At 44.1% G+C, this 16182-nt stretch overlaps 7 protein-coding genes across 7 annotated transcripts; 2 read left to right on the top strand and 5 right to left on the bottom strand.

Moving 5' to 3' along the window:
- Positions 1-921: 921 nt before the first annotated feature.
- On the bottom strand, positions 922-2411 carry BO94DRAFT_601204 (NADPH oxidase family protein; the record flags this gene model as incomplete). Its single annotated transcript, XM_025616372.1, has 3 exons — positions 922-1098; positions 1160-1926; positions 1973-2411. The coding sequence occupies 3 exons, from the start codon at positions 2409-2411 to the stop codon at positions 922-924; spliced, it is 1383 nt and encodes a 460-aa protein (XP_025472796.1).
- A 1554-nt stretch (positions 2412-3965) lies between these two features.
- BO94DRAFT_601201 (uncharacterized protein) lies at positions 3966-5083 on the bottom strand (the record flags this gene model as incomplete). The annotated part of the gene is made up of 2 exons (XM_025616371.1): positions 3966-4768; positions 4819-5083. The coding sequence occupies 2 exons, from the start codon at positions 5081-5083 to the stop codon at positions 3966-3968; spliced, it is 1068 nt and encodes a 355-aa protein (XP_025472795.1).
- A 714-nt stretch (positions 5084-5797) lies between these two features.
- On the top strand, positions 5798-6538 carry BO94DRAFT_581172 (uncharacterized protein; the record flags this gene model as incomplete). The annotated part of the gene is made up of 2 exons (XM_025615381.1): positions 5798-6117; positions 6178-6538. 2 exons carry the CDS (start codon positions 5798-5800, stop codon positions 6536-6538), a joined length of 681 nt encoding a protein of 226 aa, XP_025472794.1.
- Positions 6539-8342: 1804 nt separating this feature from the next.
- Positions 8343-8729, bottom strand: BO94DRAFT_455823 (uncharacterized protein; the record flags this gene model as incomplete). The annotated part of the gene is made up of 1 exon (XM_025607676.1): positions 8343-8729. One exon carries the CDS (start codon positions 8727-8729, stop codon positions 8343-8345), a length of 387 nt encoding a protein of 128 aa, XP_025472793.1.
- A 560-nt stretch (positions 8730-9289) lies between these two features.
- Positions 9290-10009, bottom strand: BO94DRAFT_601198 (uncharacterized protein; the record flags this gene model as incomplete). Its single annotated transcript, XM_025616370.1, has 2 exons — positions 9899-10009; positions 9290-9838 (listed from the first exon to the last, which is right to left on the bottom strand). The coding sequence occupies exons 1-2, from the start codon at positions 9956-9958 to the stop codon at positions 9290-9292; spliced, it is 609 nt and encodes a 202-aa protein (XP_025472792.1). The 5' UTR covers positions 9959-10009.
- A 1353-nt stretch (positions 10010-11362) lies between these two features.
- BO94DRAFT_542108 (uncharacterized protein) lies at positions 11363-11969 on the bottom strand (the record flags this gene model as incomplete). Its single annotated transcript, XM_025613076.1, has 2 exons — positions 11363-11582; positions 11710-11969. 2 exons carry the CDS (start codon positions 11967-11969, stop codon positions 11363-11365), a joined length of 480 nt encoding a protein of 159 aa, XP_025472791.1.
- A 497-nt stretch (positions 11970-12466) lies between these two features.
- BO94DRAFT_601186 (patatin-like phospholipase family protein) lies at positions 12467-16008 on the top strand (the record flags this gene model as incomplete). Its single annotated transcript, XM_025616369.1, has 5 exons — positions 12467-13719; positions 13772-14332; positions 14386-14899; positions 14958-14984; positions 15039-16008. The coding sequence occupies exons 1-5, from the start codon at positions 12705-12707 to the stop codon at positions 16006-16008; spliced, it is 3087 nt and encodes a 1028-aa protein (XP_025472790.1). The 5' UTR covers positions 12467-12704.
- Between the last annotated feature and the right edge of the window lie 174 nt (positions 16009-16182).

The raw sequence follows: 16182 nt of genomic DNA, 5'->3' as shown, positions 1-16182 counted from the left end.
AGCCGGTGGTCTTGTCGTGCGTTTTAGCCTTATTAATCGTGGTGGTGAGTTTTCGTGTTCGTCGCGGTCGGGCGGTTTAGGGGTTCGCGTCTCGGCCCGTCCCGACATTTTTCCTCCCCAAGTTCAAGAGACAATCACAACAATCCGTTTATTTTGGATACAGTGATTCCCTTTCCTTTCAGACGTACACACTTTTTTGAGACGTCCGAAGGTGGTACAGCCTTTCCCCGATTATCTTTGTGACTGGACTTACAGACCTAATTGCCTTACAGTAGCAGCAGAACTAGGCAACAATCATCATCTTACAGGTATGTATTAACAAACTTTGCAAATAATGAGAGCCTTTGCATACATTGTTACATATTGGTGGGATGACCAATATTACATGCAGCTATATTGGATACTTCCTAATAACTCTTGGGTGGCCCTGAAGGAGGTGGATAATCAGTATACAAGGAAAGTACTACAACCACGCCAATCCCATACCCTGTCCACTTGCATAGAGAAGGTTTGCGTTCAAACCTAGTATGGCCTTCACCGCTCTAAGCTCACTATGCCTGAGGATACTGCAGTCTCAGTAGTCGTATGTACCTTCAAAGATCACCCATCCTTTTCTTATTTATTAATAAAGATTTGCTAAAAGATATGATAACTTAGTCGATAATGTTGGTTGTATTACTCTTGAGTTAATATATTATAGGCAAGTACAAGTAAAGCCAACAAGAAGTTAACAAAAGCATTTCCTAGAAAGCATCATTCAATAGCCATCCCATGGTTGAAATGCAAGCTTGAAAATCTCAACCCCTTGAGCACTATTCTCACTCACTAATTCCAGGATATGCTTGCGGACGGATTTATCTGCAGAAACTTGGAAGAAAGTCAGCCTATAGTCAAAAACGGTGAAGCTATGACACAAATTCATCATGATGTAACAGTACCTGCCACGAGAAGCTGACCGACCTGGTGCTCTAGCTCATTTAATAGCTGCTCTTTCCAGTCTACATTGCCGCAATATGTAGTGATCAGTTCGTGATGTCCGACTGTATGTGGAACCTTTGACGGTGATTCCAGCTGGTCATAGATAGTGACGTTTAACATCTGTAGACTCCATACCAATTAATAACAGTGTAATGTGGGAAAGAAGCAGGATTATACTAACACATCCGTTATCTTGCTCTACTAAGTCTTGTAGCCAATCTCTTGCACCCTCCCAGTCTCCCTCTCGCTGTAACTGCCATACTAGTGATATTTTCCGCGTTCTCGTTCGCCCTTTACGGGTCTCAGAAAGAAGCTCCTTGATATATGGCAGCTGAGCGGCAATGCCAATTCCAGTAGTAACCATGAAAACATGACTGTAATCCCCAACTCCTAAAGGACCTATCGAACTGACACTAGAGGGACCGAATGGACCATCAATCCATGCCCTTTGTTGTATCGATGACGTCGAGTAGTCGATTAGCTTCCTAGTAAAGCCAGATCGCGCCCTAATAAGTAGTGAAATAGACTGGACTCTGCCAGAAGTATCTTCCTCCCACCATGCAATGGAAAACGGGTGTGATTGAAACGTATAGCGAAATCCGAGTCCTGGAATATTGATATTGACACGCTCTCCAGCTCGTATCGTCCACGGTCGTGGGAGTAACAATGTTACACGGATCATACCATCTCCACAAGATTGGGTAACGAATCTAGTGGACTTTTTCCCCCTTGATATATTCCGAAAGATTATGCGAGACACTTGCAGGATTGCTGTAGTAGTAAAAGTAGCTGTAAGCAAGTAGACCCAGTATCTTGTGTACGATGCATTAACATGCCGCCAAATACTGTAGAGAGTAAAGATTGCACATCCTTGATGAATTTTGAGAAATATTTCATAGACCCGCCGTTTTACTAGTGGAAAAAGTAGCAGCACGAGAAACATAGATCCTGACTAGATTGTATCAGTTTTACTCTTTCTCCAGGAGTAAAAAACTTACCATAAGGCCATAGAATTGTACAGTATTCGAAGCTGAGAAGTGCATCTCCTGGCCTTTAATAACCACATGAATAGTGCCTTGTAGTACTGCCATTATTGCAGATATTCGATGGATGTACTGATAGGTCCCTAATGATACTCCAAGCAGACGAGCTCCATATTCATGATCTCCGGCCCAAAAAAGAAGTAACAAAGTAAAGATTGAGAGACGAGCTGCACGGATACCAGCTTCAGAGATAGAATTTACCCCGATAATGTTGAATACCGCAGTTCCAGCAAAATATGCGATGGGCCCCAGGAATTGAGGCTTCAAAATAATCTTTATATCCCAGAATGTTGGCCGTAGGCTTGAGTATGCCACATGTACTAACCACCATGGACGAATGTATGTAAAATAACAGTTAAGAAATATACGCCAGCTGAGATAGAGGAGCATAATTGCTAAAAGTGCCGCAAGGGTCACAGCATAATACACCGCTATAGGCACCATGATCACGAGGTGGATATGTGTATAGTATGTAAAACTAAACCACTGCTATAGTGGTGGGAATAAGTCTACTTTAAGTAGTAATGGACCACTAGTGGATTATTACAAAGAAAATATTTTTAACATCCGAAATCTTTGGCCTATTCCAGTAACTATAAAACAACGCAGTGGAGACCCTGCATTCTGAAACAGGAGTGGCACAGTCAATATATAGTTAAGCTTATTATGCATTCTCTAATGCCAGCTAGCTCCTAAGATCACCAATGAGGAGGCTTTTTGCGTGCGGATCTAAAAACGGAGTGGTGGGTAAGCCTAACTAGAATACAGCTAAATACAGAAGCCTTGACACATGCCCTAGATTTAAGTAACTTGTAAGTGAAGATTATTAGTTAACTAATCATTGTATGCATAGCTTACGCGTTCCATTATCTTTATAGTTTTGTATGTACTACATAAACAGTACATAAATAAAATTCCTATATTATAACAGTTTAGAAGCTTCCGTTGATGCTAAAGCCCTATATAAACTTACTTAAAGCTCTCATAGTCCCAATCATCCACTGTCACGCAAGACCTACCTTTTCTTCTAAAGAATTTGTTCAGCATCAAAACTTATCATGCTATACTTCCATATTATGATTCTCTTATCTTCTACTCTTGCTCTTTCTACAAGAACCCTATCTACTAATGATACTCGACTTGCTCAACTCCGTCTCTATGGTGAACCTGGCTGTTCAGGGCAAAATCTAGGGGAGCTCGGGGTCTATCAACCCGCTCTTAGTAAGTGTAATACTTTTAGCGGAAACAGTACAGTTGGATCTATAAAATTTGATTATCTGAAAGACGGATACAATGGTGAGATATGGTTTTATCTTTATCTTAATATGATGTTCTAAAACTTTCTTAGTACAATTCCATAGCGATCCACAATGTCACTCGAGCCAGTATAACTTGAGTACGGGCCAATGTCTCAGCGGGAACAAGCAGTACCAGGGCTATAGACTAAACAAGAGCGAACGGGCTTGATAATGCGATATCCGGCCTTGACTTTTGAGTGCTGGTTTTGTGCCTAGGCCTCTTTCTTAAATAAATGTCGATCGACCCTTACAATGACTGATATTCTGTGAATCTTTATGGGGATAATCCCCACTTCGTGGTGCCCGGGGTATGTTATATTATTTTATTAGTGTGATTATGGATTTTATTATGTCCTGCAAGGATTCATATCACACCTTCTCCATCATTCTTTCCATGCAGCAAATAAGAAATGCCACAAACTTTAAGGATAAAGAACAAGATAGGTTCCGCACAGGATCAAATGGAGTCACAACCGCCAGCTTATATTTGAGTAGAGAGTCACTCTGGAGGATTGTGGCCCTGGCCAAAGATACAGAGCTAGACATCATGTTGGCGTCCAGCTTGTATAGGGGTGTCTGAAGGTAAATCAATGGTATGTAGCTTAAGAACCATAAAATAATACCTGCGGGGGAAAATGTATTGATTTTAGTTATGATTAAATATCTTCTGGTATTCGTACTTCTTTCCTTTTCGGTTAATGGTAAGCTCCCGCATGGCGTCTCCTATCCGGATATCGGATATGCCGTCGATGACAGTACTGGTCGTCCCTAAGCTTAAAGAGACCCCCCAGTCATAAATCTTTTCCGAAGGTAGCCAGACATTTTCTAAGTGCAGAACTTGAAGGGTACTCCCATGAGTAAGAAGAAACTTTTGTAATTCTGGTACCCATAGCCAGCAGTTTTCCAGTTCGAGCACTCGGACTGAGGGTAGAGTGGTGGCAGCTATAAAATCAAGCAGGCCAGGGCTGTCAGCCAGATAAAGTTCTTCGACTGTATGTAAAGCAATTGCTGCAAGTCTTGGAATTTTCGAATCGAGCAAGGGCAATCTAGAGTAGAACCCAGTAACTTGGAAAGTCTTGATTCTGATACCACTTTCCTTAGCTGCACAAAGCCCTTGGAGAACTGCTCCGAAATGGTCTGGAAAAGTATCCTTCCAGTCCACAAGCATGCGTCCTGCAAACCAACGGAATGGCTTCTCGATATTATTCATCAAAGAAATTTCAAAGGACCTTAGTCGCAGGAAGCGAGGCAGGCAAGAAGAAAATGACATGAGGTTGAAGTCTGCCTGAATGATCATTTGTTGCTCCTCTGAGAGATGCTTGAAGTAGGAATATATCCTGTTATACGTGATTTGCTTGCCCTGATACCCCCAACGGAATTCCCTTTCGTCTCTAGTATATTCAAGAGGGGTATATAGACATGTGCTGAAGTAGTGAGGACACTGAATCACTAGTCATTTGTAAGTACGCGCGTAAGAGAATGAAAGCTGAATTACTAACAAGGATCGATAATTTCTGAGGCCTCATAGCAGATAGTTTTCACATAGTAAGCGATGTATGACATGGAGGCCTGCTGCAATCTCTCCACGCCATCCAATGAAAACCGAACCGTTAATTTCTCAAACATATGTGGTAGACAGATGAAGCGGAGTGTCCTGTTAACACATGAGAGGGATTTGAGTGAACTGGTTTGCATGACATGCATAGCAATCGTTTCTAGAATCTCAGTAGGAAGATGTTCAAGAGACCGTGATGGAACCTGCATTGTCATGTCCATAGTCTGCAAGGTGAAAGCACTGTAGTAGGTGTGAGATAAAGTCACTCAAAAAAGAGTACTATAGGTAATTTTTACAGAAAATATAGTAATCTATGAATTTCTTTTACTAATTCCAGTTCCCTAATCTACCATTTTGCGCTGTGGTCTTCAGAACATTCATAGTGGGCCGGATAATCCAAATGGATTGTGGCTGTGGACCAACGTACCGAGCGCCAAAATCGGCGTGGCAAAATGTGGGGACAGCGCCAAGAATTTAATCTAGAATAGGTATAGTCATACCAGGTACTGTTTCCCTCTTATACTTGACCGAGTTGATTAACCTGGTACTTGAAACAGAATTATTCATGATTTTCCTTTGACTCTACACCCAAAGCTATGGAGGCAAGCGACCCGAAGAATTTATCTATCTCATCGCCTATCTGGCAGGATTACGATCCAAAGGGTCTTCTAGATGGACTTCTTGCTGAGAACCCGTCTTTAATATCCGTCAGGCTTCGAAGAGCTGCTACTCAAGACGTACCCAGGACGAAGGAGATACAGGAGCTACAATCAAACTTGATTCACAAGTATTCTTCGTCTTTTCTTAACCTCTATCTTCCAATATGGAAGGAGCACAGCATTTTCCTTCCAGCTGCCTTGAATATCCCAGTGAGATATAACATTTCTAGCATAGGATATTACCATCCATTGCATCTGTTGCATATGGCACAGAAGGTTGAATCTCGGCTTGCCCAAATCATCCAGTATCTTCACTTCCTCAAGCACCTCTCTCTCATCAAGGTAGCCAAGGCACAAGACCAGGGACCAAAATATGCACCTGGCCACCGTGCAAGCTCTTTTGTTGTCGACTATTTTATGAAGACGATGCATGTCGATTGGGATGACATTGATGAGAGGGAGCGAACTGAATGTCGACGGCGGTATCTCCGAAAAAATCGACAGGCCAGGCGATGGATATTAGTTGCCTCAAAGTTAACCTTCGGGATTCTCCTTGTTCCAAGCAAACTCTTGGAAAGCAAAGTGTACGTTCTAAGTCATATATATAACTCTCCATCCTATATCCCAATACTGATAAATTGCAGGAACGATGCTCATATTACAGAAAGCTACCTCATTTCTATGATGGATACTATAGCTATTGAGTGGCCAAGGGTAGCCCAGGATCTCCATCATCTGGACCAGGCTGTCCGGAGCGTTCTCAACAGTTGTGAGGCTATGTCCATGGTGGATGTTGACCTCGCAGTAGCTGAGGTTGACAATGTCTTGTGCAATCAGCCCCAGCTGAAGCCAAGGAACCAAACTCCTGTTTATTCACCCAAGTCACCCTGCAGCCACATGAGTCCTGTGAGTGACGCAGAAACCTTTGTCAATCTTTCTCCAATATTTCCAGATGACGAAGACATGTTCCCTAGTCCAGATGACGACGAGCCCATAACTGACTGAAGGCTTAACGAGAACACTAAGTATTAGTTATATTGATCTTGGACTGGTATATAAGAGCTGTGTACCTTAAATTGTTAGATACTGTTCGCAGTGCTATTTATATGGGCTATAATGTATTTCCCTTAATGATTCATTTTCGATACAACTATTAGTAGTATAATTCATACACTGGCCCCTCGCCGTAGGTGATATGCAGGGTACCACTATCTCTACTCCATGTATACCCATCGACTGAGAACAATTACTCCCCTGACGAACTTGGAGCCCTGTCAAGGCCTGTGGCTGGCGGCTATGGTTCTGTTCTACCGCTCTCATGGCGCGTGACTTCGAAATCTCTGCAATGCCTCTACAAAGTCCAGTACCGCTCCTAGGATGCTATTTTCTTGTGAAGTAGCTTCCAACCTACCTTTCCTACCTTGGCCTGTTCCTCCCAGCATGTCCGAAGTATTTATTGAATGGCCCTCCAACCTTCCGCTGCATTTCCTGGGCGTAGCCCGCTTAACCGCGGGCAGTCAATCAGTACGTGGACCACGCTTTCTGTCGATATACATTCGCATCGTTTGTTGAAAGCCGAGTCAATTGCTGTGCGCCTCAAGCCACTAGTAACTAGTCCGGAGTGTGTGAACAGGTGGCCTCGGTTCTGGGGGAGTGCGCCGACCCTCGAGATCGCCGGGGAGTGCCCAAACAGGGAGTGCTATCCATATCTTCTTTGACAGCTAGGCTGCGGTGAACACGGTTGGGACTCCCAGTCGTTCCTTAGGTTAATATCTCCTGCGAGCCCTGTATGCAAGATTCAAGACCCTGCAGGCCCCCGTGGTGCTCTATTGGATCCTCGCACACATGGGGGTGCAGGGGAACGAGGCTGCAGACTCTGAGGGGAAGCGGCCCACGGAGGGGTCACATGCCAAGCCGGGCCGGTCTAATAGATAATCCGGCTGGTCTCCGCGGCCAAGAGGACTGCTTAGGCCACGTTAGGAATATCACTCTTTTTAAAGCTTCAATTGCAAGGATGATTCGTTCCTCTTGTTCAACACTGTTTCTCAACGATTTGGACATCTTTTGGTGGTGATATCGCAGATTCAATGCTTGTGGTTGCAAAAACGCGTGTTTTCGGAACATGGGTGGCCACTCGCTTACTGATTACGTCAACTAACAAGTCAGCCAATCTAGCTACCCTGGCCATATCGATCCTACGGGATCATGGGAGCATTTATAGCTTCCGACTGACTCCGATTAGGCAGGCAGGATCTAATACTGCCTTAGATTCTTTCTGTGTTGCGAGGTCATCTCCGCCAAAGCTCTCCCTAAGCGGGAGACGCGTGCGTTATAGCCACACTACCCAGGCTATACTCAATGTCCATTACCTGTATTATTATTATACAAAATTGATATTCCTCTCCTGAAAGTGTTGGCTTTCTTGAATTGGTAAGCAGTCACAGCACTGCTGTTCTTGCTACTAAATACCTGATTATCGCCTCGCAAATATGTTAATAAGTGTCTTATAGTCATAGGACTGGTGATTTTCTTATAAGCCTTGTCGACATACTCTGATAACATATTTCAAGCCCTTCCCCAGGTGCTTTACAAGATGATTTATGACTTCTTTGGAAATATACTTCAGACATTACCTTGGTGTATTTGATATGCTGGTCTATGAGGGCTTGAGTAAGCTCTTTAAGGCTATTTTCCATTTCAAAAGGTCTCATAAAATGGAACATATGCTTTACCAGGCAAGTTGCGTAAGGAAGAAAGTACATTATAGAACCAATATAGCGGTCAAACCTCTTCAAGTAAACCAACCGTATTAGATCATGTTCAGTCCATCCATATCTCCTCCCGTATTAAGCCCCCAGAGATTCAGATAGCGCTGCTCTGCTTCTGTCAATCTTATAGTTGCCTGAACCAGTGCATCTTCTATCCTGTGAAATATCTCAGATACCTGCTCTTTGAACTCTAAAAGAGCCTGTTTCGATTCCTTGTGCCATTGCAACTCAGCCTTGAGATAGCTGACCTCATAGGTGAGATCCTTTAGCTGTTGTTTAAGATCTATGGACGACCGTTTAGACTGCTGAAGACGAGAAGGGAGCCTTTCGATATTAGATGAAGTGCCTCCATGACGGCGAATATAATCATCAATCGGCGTTATTTCTTCTGAGATGGAATAGAGTGGCTGGGAAAATGCTGGATTCATTATGCAGGGATTATTTGCTATAGATAGTAGTAATGGAGGATTGATAGTGGGAGGAGAGACAATCTGAGAATTACCAACGACGGTAAGAAGTCCAATATTTAAATAGTGAATGAGGAGGGGTGGAGTTAGTGGCTACTATGTAGATCCACCAGCAGGCCACAGCATTTTTATTAAGTTTTATATAGTATTATCCGAAATCAGTTATGCCACTGTACACTTATTTCTCCAACAAACATTGGATTAGGAATTTCGTCTGCAAAGGCCTAGAATTAATAGGGAATTACAGAAAAATCGATGACTTCAAAGCTTTACCTATATATGTTTTAAAGACACTGGTTTCTGGTGTAGTACGGCTGTATCATTCGTCACCTCTGCTCTACAACTATATTGAGTTAACTCGGATATCTATCGATATGTATTATAATTTCACGAGTTCAACTATAATAAAAAAGGTCACTCTATTCTTTCATGTGAGATGTGTACACAATGCGAGCTTTTCAGATATACTATACAGAAATGACCAAGTCATCGGTAGATTAGGACAGAGTAGCAAATTATATCTAGACTTCTTCAATCTGGCCCCAGTAGTCTATCTGAGACTCTGAACCCTCTTCAATAATCTCAATAGCACCCTTAACACCCTGATTAACCTCAGATAGCGCCTGGCGGAGGTTCTTGATGGTTTCATTCTTGCAGTCCAACGTCGAATGTAGATTAGATATCAAAATGCGCTGTTGCTCGTTCTCCAGCAGAAGTTGTCTCGTATCAACAGATCTGGTATCAGACCCCATACTTTTGCTATCTCCGCTCAGTAAGGATTGATTGATAGAGGACAATGATGCAAGGCGTGAAGCCATCTCTCGTATTTTTGTACGCTCTAATTCGAGAGTGCGATGTAGAGCTTTGTTGTCTTCTGTAATATGTTCCACTTTCAACTCTAATCTGGATCGCATATGTTCCACCTCGCAAAGTTTGCCCTCCAAGTCAGTGCAATGGTTGATAAGTTGCAGGTATGTCGCTCTACTTTGACGAATTTCCGATTCGAGCTGATCCTGGTACTTTAAGACTGCTTCATCCTGTCGTATGAAATTGAAGAGCATGTTGATATTCTTTTTAAAAGTCAGTTATAATTTCTTCTGCTAGACATATATGAAAGAATGATTACATACCATATTGTTCCATTGGCCGGCATGGTCACGTGTTTCACGCATGTCAGGAGTTGAAGACATAGTCAGATGAGTTATATAGCGACGGATCCTACCTTTTTTCTTTTGTTCTTAACTCTTTCTGTTTTTGATTATGATTTATAGCCCTTCCCTGTGATTTAAATGTGTCTCCTAGTAATAATATGTTGTCACCATAGGTTTTTTTGGCTTTGTGACGAGGATTACAAAAAATGGCGTGCCGCGGCATAAGTGGAGTGCAACTTGGTTGAGCTTGCTTGGGAACTAGAACCAGCCAGGCCCGGCCGCCCACCTCCACTACATGAAGTCTAGACTCTGGATGGTGAGACACCTAATAACCTGCCTACGTACCTTCACGAGGTGGGCACTCTTATGCCCGTTTTTCCTTGCATGCAGTCGTTTTCTTAATTGATACTATAAAAAAATTTAGGGCAGCTATGTCTCCCGCTCACCCATTAATTTATACTAAAGTTGTGTACACTTGGTTTATTTTGCATTTACTCGTACGTAGTAACTGCTGATTAATATATCTCCTAACTATAAATCCCTTAAACAGCATGTATTTCTGATTAAAAAATGAATCAAAAGAAATTCGTGTTATCGGAGAACTCCGTCGTTCAGTATATACGGAGTAATAACTGTCTTGAGGTTACTAGTCATTTTCCTGCCAAGACTACGGAGTACGCGCCATTGTCCTCGGTAAGAAACAGGTGGGGCTACTTAGTAAATATCCTGGCCTAAGATGGCACCCAGGAGAAGTATCTAAATTTTACCGGATAGCGAAGGATTGATAGGACATTTATCTGTTATTGTTAAAATCAGAGCCTATATGTTGACACACTCTAAGATAATCCATGAAGTGCCGGGATCAAAATTGTGACTTGATTCTAAAGCCATTTACAGAGTTATGCCCCCTGAGATCCACATTCGTCGCACTATTGTCTCCGTTACCTGGTTGTCGGGACGGGCCGGTTGAACTTTATTTCCCATAGTTATGACTTGTGATACATGGAACAACCCCATTGATTCCTGGTTTTTGAGACATTTATTCCTAGAATAATATTACCTTTATCTACAAATTCGGACTCTCAGCCATGTTTCTAGAGTAAACTGTACTCTGTCGTACTATGTACTATGATATATATATTATCATATCATCTTTTATGCGCTCCATGGATTACAATGAAGTAGTGTTATACTATAGAGACGCTAGCGCAGTGGCCTAGTTGCGTTGGAGAAGAGAAGAATCTCACTTTTCATCTCAGGCAAGTAATATTATACGGCAAGTACTAGGTATAGATAATACATTCTCTCTAGTAGAGGCATTATTTTGACATGGGATAAAGAGACTAATACACTACCAGCTGTTAATGTTTAACTGCGGTCACATTTTTGATATATTGTAAACAAGATAATTTTGTCCGAGGAAGTATCTCATTTAAGTACACATTATGACCGACCATCACCTGATGAGTTTCCCTGAATTGATCGTCCCAACTGGTTTATTGCAGTTTTCAGCCTCTCCTGTGTCTGATGCTCCATTTCGAGAAGACCGCCTAGCTCTATAGAAAGCTGGGCCACAGTAGTAACCAGGTCATTTATCTGCTGAGTCAGGAAATCTAATCTTTGGCTTGTATCAGCGACGCATGTACCCTGGCAAATAAGTCCCCTATGTTTGATTAGTTTGTACGTTTGTAAACAGATAATTAATAGCGCACCTAGAGTGCTGCATACGCTGGAATCTGCTATCACATTATCAGCAATCTTTCATTGATCTGGTTGCCAGGTAGACTTACTCTAACTCTTCATTAATCGGTCCATTGATCTGCCCACTGATGGCCAAAAGTTGTTCGAGTGAGTCTTGTACAGAAAGTGCGGGCTCCTGTGATAGGGACAACTCTGGTGGAATAGCCATCGCATCATCACTTATATCCAGTCTTTGATCTGCCAGCAAGTCGTCTATGTTCATGGTATTCGGCTCGCCGGCCCACATATTCGGATATGAGTCTTGGTGCATAAGAAGAATATCTTGGGATTGTGGATCAGAAACGTTCATGTTGCAAACCAAGTCTGTGTTCTTTTCTACGGGAAAATAGTCCGTTCTTAAGCAATATATAGCCCCGTGCAAATTGGATCTAGGAGCCTGAGCTACGTTGACCCATGTTATTGATTGCAGATCCTAATATATGTACCAGATTCCTACCTCCCCCACTGGTTGAACTGGGACCGTTTGCTAGCCTGCTGTTACACAGCTTGTGTAGGGATGTCGGATGGTATGGCCATAACAATTCTCTTCGGCCCGGGGGTGTTATCTTGGGCCCCTCTAATAGGAGCCCCACATTTTATAGCCAATAAACATCGAGATCGGAGTCATTGCGGGCGGTATTCTCCACACTTAGGCTGTCGACCGATTCGCTATCCAACAGTCGTTTTGGCCATGGTGTCTAGATTAGTGCGGGTCAGGCCACTCCATTTCTGCCATTTCACTAGGCCAGCGGCTCAAAAAGCCAGGGGTGCTCACTGTAGTGACAAGTGCACTAAGGGCCCAGTAACATATGATATGTCTTTGTATTATCGCCAAGACGCTATCGGCTCACCCAAAGATACGTATCCTTTGCCAGCTCGAGTTCAAGTAGGCAGTTTCTTCACAAAATAGCCGTGGTCTGCTGAAACTGGACGGACGGAAAATGATCAGGCATCCATATATTTATAAATATAAATATGTAGCTACACACGTTGGGCAAAATCGCTGAGCTTTACATTGAGCTGGACTGGACTTCATATAACAACCATGCGACGCACTGAAGACATCGGCTGGTTGGACGTAGGACTTGCCGAAGACGGCCGGTTTATCATTCACGACCATAACCGACTTACCCAGACCTTGGGGATGTTACCTAACCCTGATAGCCAGATTCCGTCTCTATGCCTTTTTCTTGGAGCTGTATCAAAGGACAAGGCACTCCAACAAATCTTTCCACAGAATAATATCAGAAGGCATAAATCAGGGTCTGTTATAGGACTGAGATATGATATCACGTCTTTAGATTCACCCACACCTATCCTTTTCGCCGATGGAGATCCGCAGCTCAACCCCATACCCGGGAAACGACCTGAACTTGGGGTTAGTTACCCAGTCATATGGGATGCTGCAACCGCAAAAGCAGTCCTGCATGTTCTTTGGTGTCGATTGATGTTTATTTTTGCAGATGTTGTCTGCATATTCGCCGACGATTTTGCCAGTTTCTCGGAATTGGTTGAATTCCTGATTGAATGTCTGGTTGGCCCGTCAGCATCATCTTTGCCGTCGGCAGTACGGCCACGGCTAGTGGTCGTCCTTGCCAGTGGGCTGGACGTGTCAAAAGAAACGATGTTAACCGAGCAGCTTTATGGCCAAAATGGCCGGACCAGCTCACGGTCTCTAGGCGGAGCATTTTCTTCTATCAATATGATTCGGCTTGGAGATACGTGTCTATCAGAAAGGGTGAGACATGAACGGCTTAGGGCGCTAGTCCAGGGCCAGCTCGCTGATATGCAACTGGTCCGCCATGATCACCGGGCACAATTCACTGCTCTTCACCTGGATGGCCTGTTTCAATCAGCTCTAAGGCATATAGCGACTCATGTTGATCATCCGTTTAACTTCATTCGGGCTACGAGAGAAACCCGTAAAATTCCCCCAAATATAATTGACCACCTAGCCCACTACTGTGAAATTGGACAATCTGCTGGTTATACCTATGATGAGCTGGCACCAACCATTGCTTCTACCCTTCTCATGGATTTCTATATTCCTGGTGCTGTTGGTAAGACTACTTGGCAATGTCCCGCTTCAGGTAGTATTGACAATCATCTTAGTGTATGAGCCTAGGTCGGTTTTCCGCACGTTATACCGTACCTCAGTTCTCCGTGGTATATGCGCATTCATGCATGGTGCCTTAAAAGTTGCAACAGACGATCTGCTAGGCCTGATTGAATGCAATATGGTCTACCTGTTCGATAAGCTTGAGCGGGAGGCAATAGATTCAGCAACTCTTCGTAAACAAGAGCTCCTGTCTTATCGCGGCCGGCTATGTCGACTGCGGTCCACCCGAATTTGTCTATATTGTCTCCTACATACTGCTCAACATTCTTTGTCCTGTGGTCACACAATATGCGACATCTGTGCTCAGGTATTTGGGAGGCCAGCGACAGATGCAGACTATCAGTTCACAATTACTGAGTGTCTGTACTGCCTTTATAAAAGCCCATTGGTGGTTGATGTGCTTCCCCCAACCATGAACCCGACGATTCTTGCAATTGATGGAGGCGGCGTCAGAGGAGTCATCCCACTTGAGTTTCTTATACTTGTGCAGGAGAAGCTTGGTCCATCTTGCTCAATTCATGAGCTGATAGATCTCGGTATTGGAACCAGCTCAGGTCAGTGAATATCAATTTCCCCACGCGCCTTGCATTGCTATGACTAAAGGTAGTAGGTGGACTTAGCATTCTGGGACTTCTGAAGATGGGATGGGATGTTCAGACATGCTCTACCGTTTTTGAGAGCCTGGCACGACGAATATTTCAGAGCCGACGCAGCTCGTCGTTATCCCAGTCCTTACGATCCAATTCTGGTGGCCGGTATTTGATCTCTTGCTTCCATAAATGGCTCCTGTGGCTTCTTTACGACGGTTGCTATGATAGTCATGTCTTTGACTCTGCTTTAAAGGAGGCCTTTGGGGAACAGACTCGTCTATTTGACTCCAGAGCTCATATATCCTCCAGGCAATCATCTTCAGGCACCAGGTTAGGAGTTGTTGCCGCAAGTATCGCTAAGAACACCCGCTCTTTTATTTTTGGCAATTTCAACACTCCCGAAATTGTGAAGGACGGCTGCATCAAATGCACCCAACTACCCTGCAACTGTGAACCCTCAAATATCGAAGCCCGTGACCTTAATATCATTCGCCCAGCGCAGGCTGATCTGGAACCATCAATTTGGGAAGCGTATGTTATCACCAGCAAGCCATAGGTTTTTCCCGATGCTGACTGCGTTCGTATGTAGCGCCAGAGCCACGGCAGCCGCGCCTTTGTAAGGTTTTCTTATTAAACTAGTGTTAATAAAGATTACTAACCGCGTCTACAGCTTTTTTCCACCTGCCTATATCCGAGGCATTGGCTCCTTCCAGGACGGTGGACTCACGGATAATTTCGCTGCTGACATTGCTCGTCGTTTATGTCGTCAAATATGGCCCTCACGCAAGCAACCGGCCCGATTACTATCTCTAGGGACTGGGAGAATGAGCCAAACCTCAGACAAGTCACCCCAGTTTCGTCATGTATTCAGGGATGGTTTTCTGCGGCGGGGCTTCGACGCCTGGATGTCTTCCATGGATACAGAGCCCAAGTGGCAAGCGATGATCAGCCACTTAGATCCCATCCAAAGAGAAGCTTATACTCGGTTCAACGTACAGCTACAAGATATACCTGATTCTATTGACAACATCGACACCATGGATGAATACCGCAATCTAGTTATTCTTCAACCAGGTAGTGCCAGACTTGCTAAAGATATTGCTATAGGGTGGCTAGTCGCCCGTTTCTACTTTGTCCTGGACCTCATGCCCGAGACAACCACGGCGCCGTTTTGGTGCCATGGGACTATCCGATGCAAGGGCAATGCAACCCACATAGTAGCCGCCCTCCAGAGTCTCTGGTCCCAGCGAGTTGACTTTACTACTGATACAGATGCCCTTGGTCGCTTCAATGGTCTGGAGGACATTTGCTCTGCTTGTATGCGGTACCGCAAGCCAGTATCTGTTCTGGTTCATCACTTGGAGGAGACTGTGAACATCCACTTGCGAGCTGGCACGCAGAGACACTGGAGAATCAACGGGTTTCCGGAGTGCATGCAGTCGTTCATTGCAAAACAAGAACTCCGCACAGTCTTCGGCCGAACCGCCCATGATTGCCCCACTGCTGCAGCCTGTTCGGAGTGTGATTCCTACGAGATCTCGCTTCGAGGCAAGCGCAGAAAACGGGACTCGGAATTATCCCACAGTGGCCAAAGGAACAAGAGAGTTTGCGTCGATGTGGGGCAGTTTCGGGCGGATTAGGATGCCCGACCGAAAGGTTACCTAGAGACTTTACTCGAATCAGCATGTGCAGTAAACTCTAATAATATATTACGTTTAGTTTGATTCTGAAAACCGAAAACATACCGTATGGTTCTTTTTCCCGCTCTCTAAGGGCACGGCAGGCCCAGCCGGAGCCGGGTCAACCGGTAGGAC

This window comes from Aspergillus sclerotioniger (genome assembly GCF_003184525.1).
Source record: "Aspergillus sclerotioniger CBS 115572 chromosome Unknown BO94scaffold_2, whole genome shotgun sequence".
Classification (NCBI taxonomy): domain Eukaryota; kingdom Fungi; phylum Ascomycota; class Eurotiomycetes; order Eurotiales; family Aspergillaceae; genus Aspergillus; species Aspergillus sclerotioniger.
Note: the sequence above shows the minus strand (reverse complement) of the source record. Positions and strands in the feature narration are given on the sequence as shown.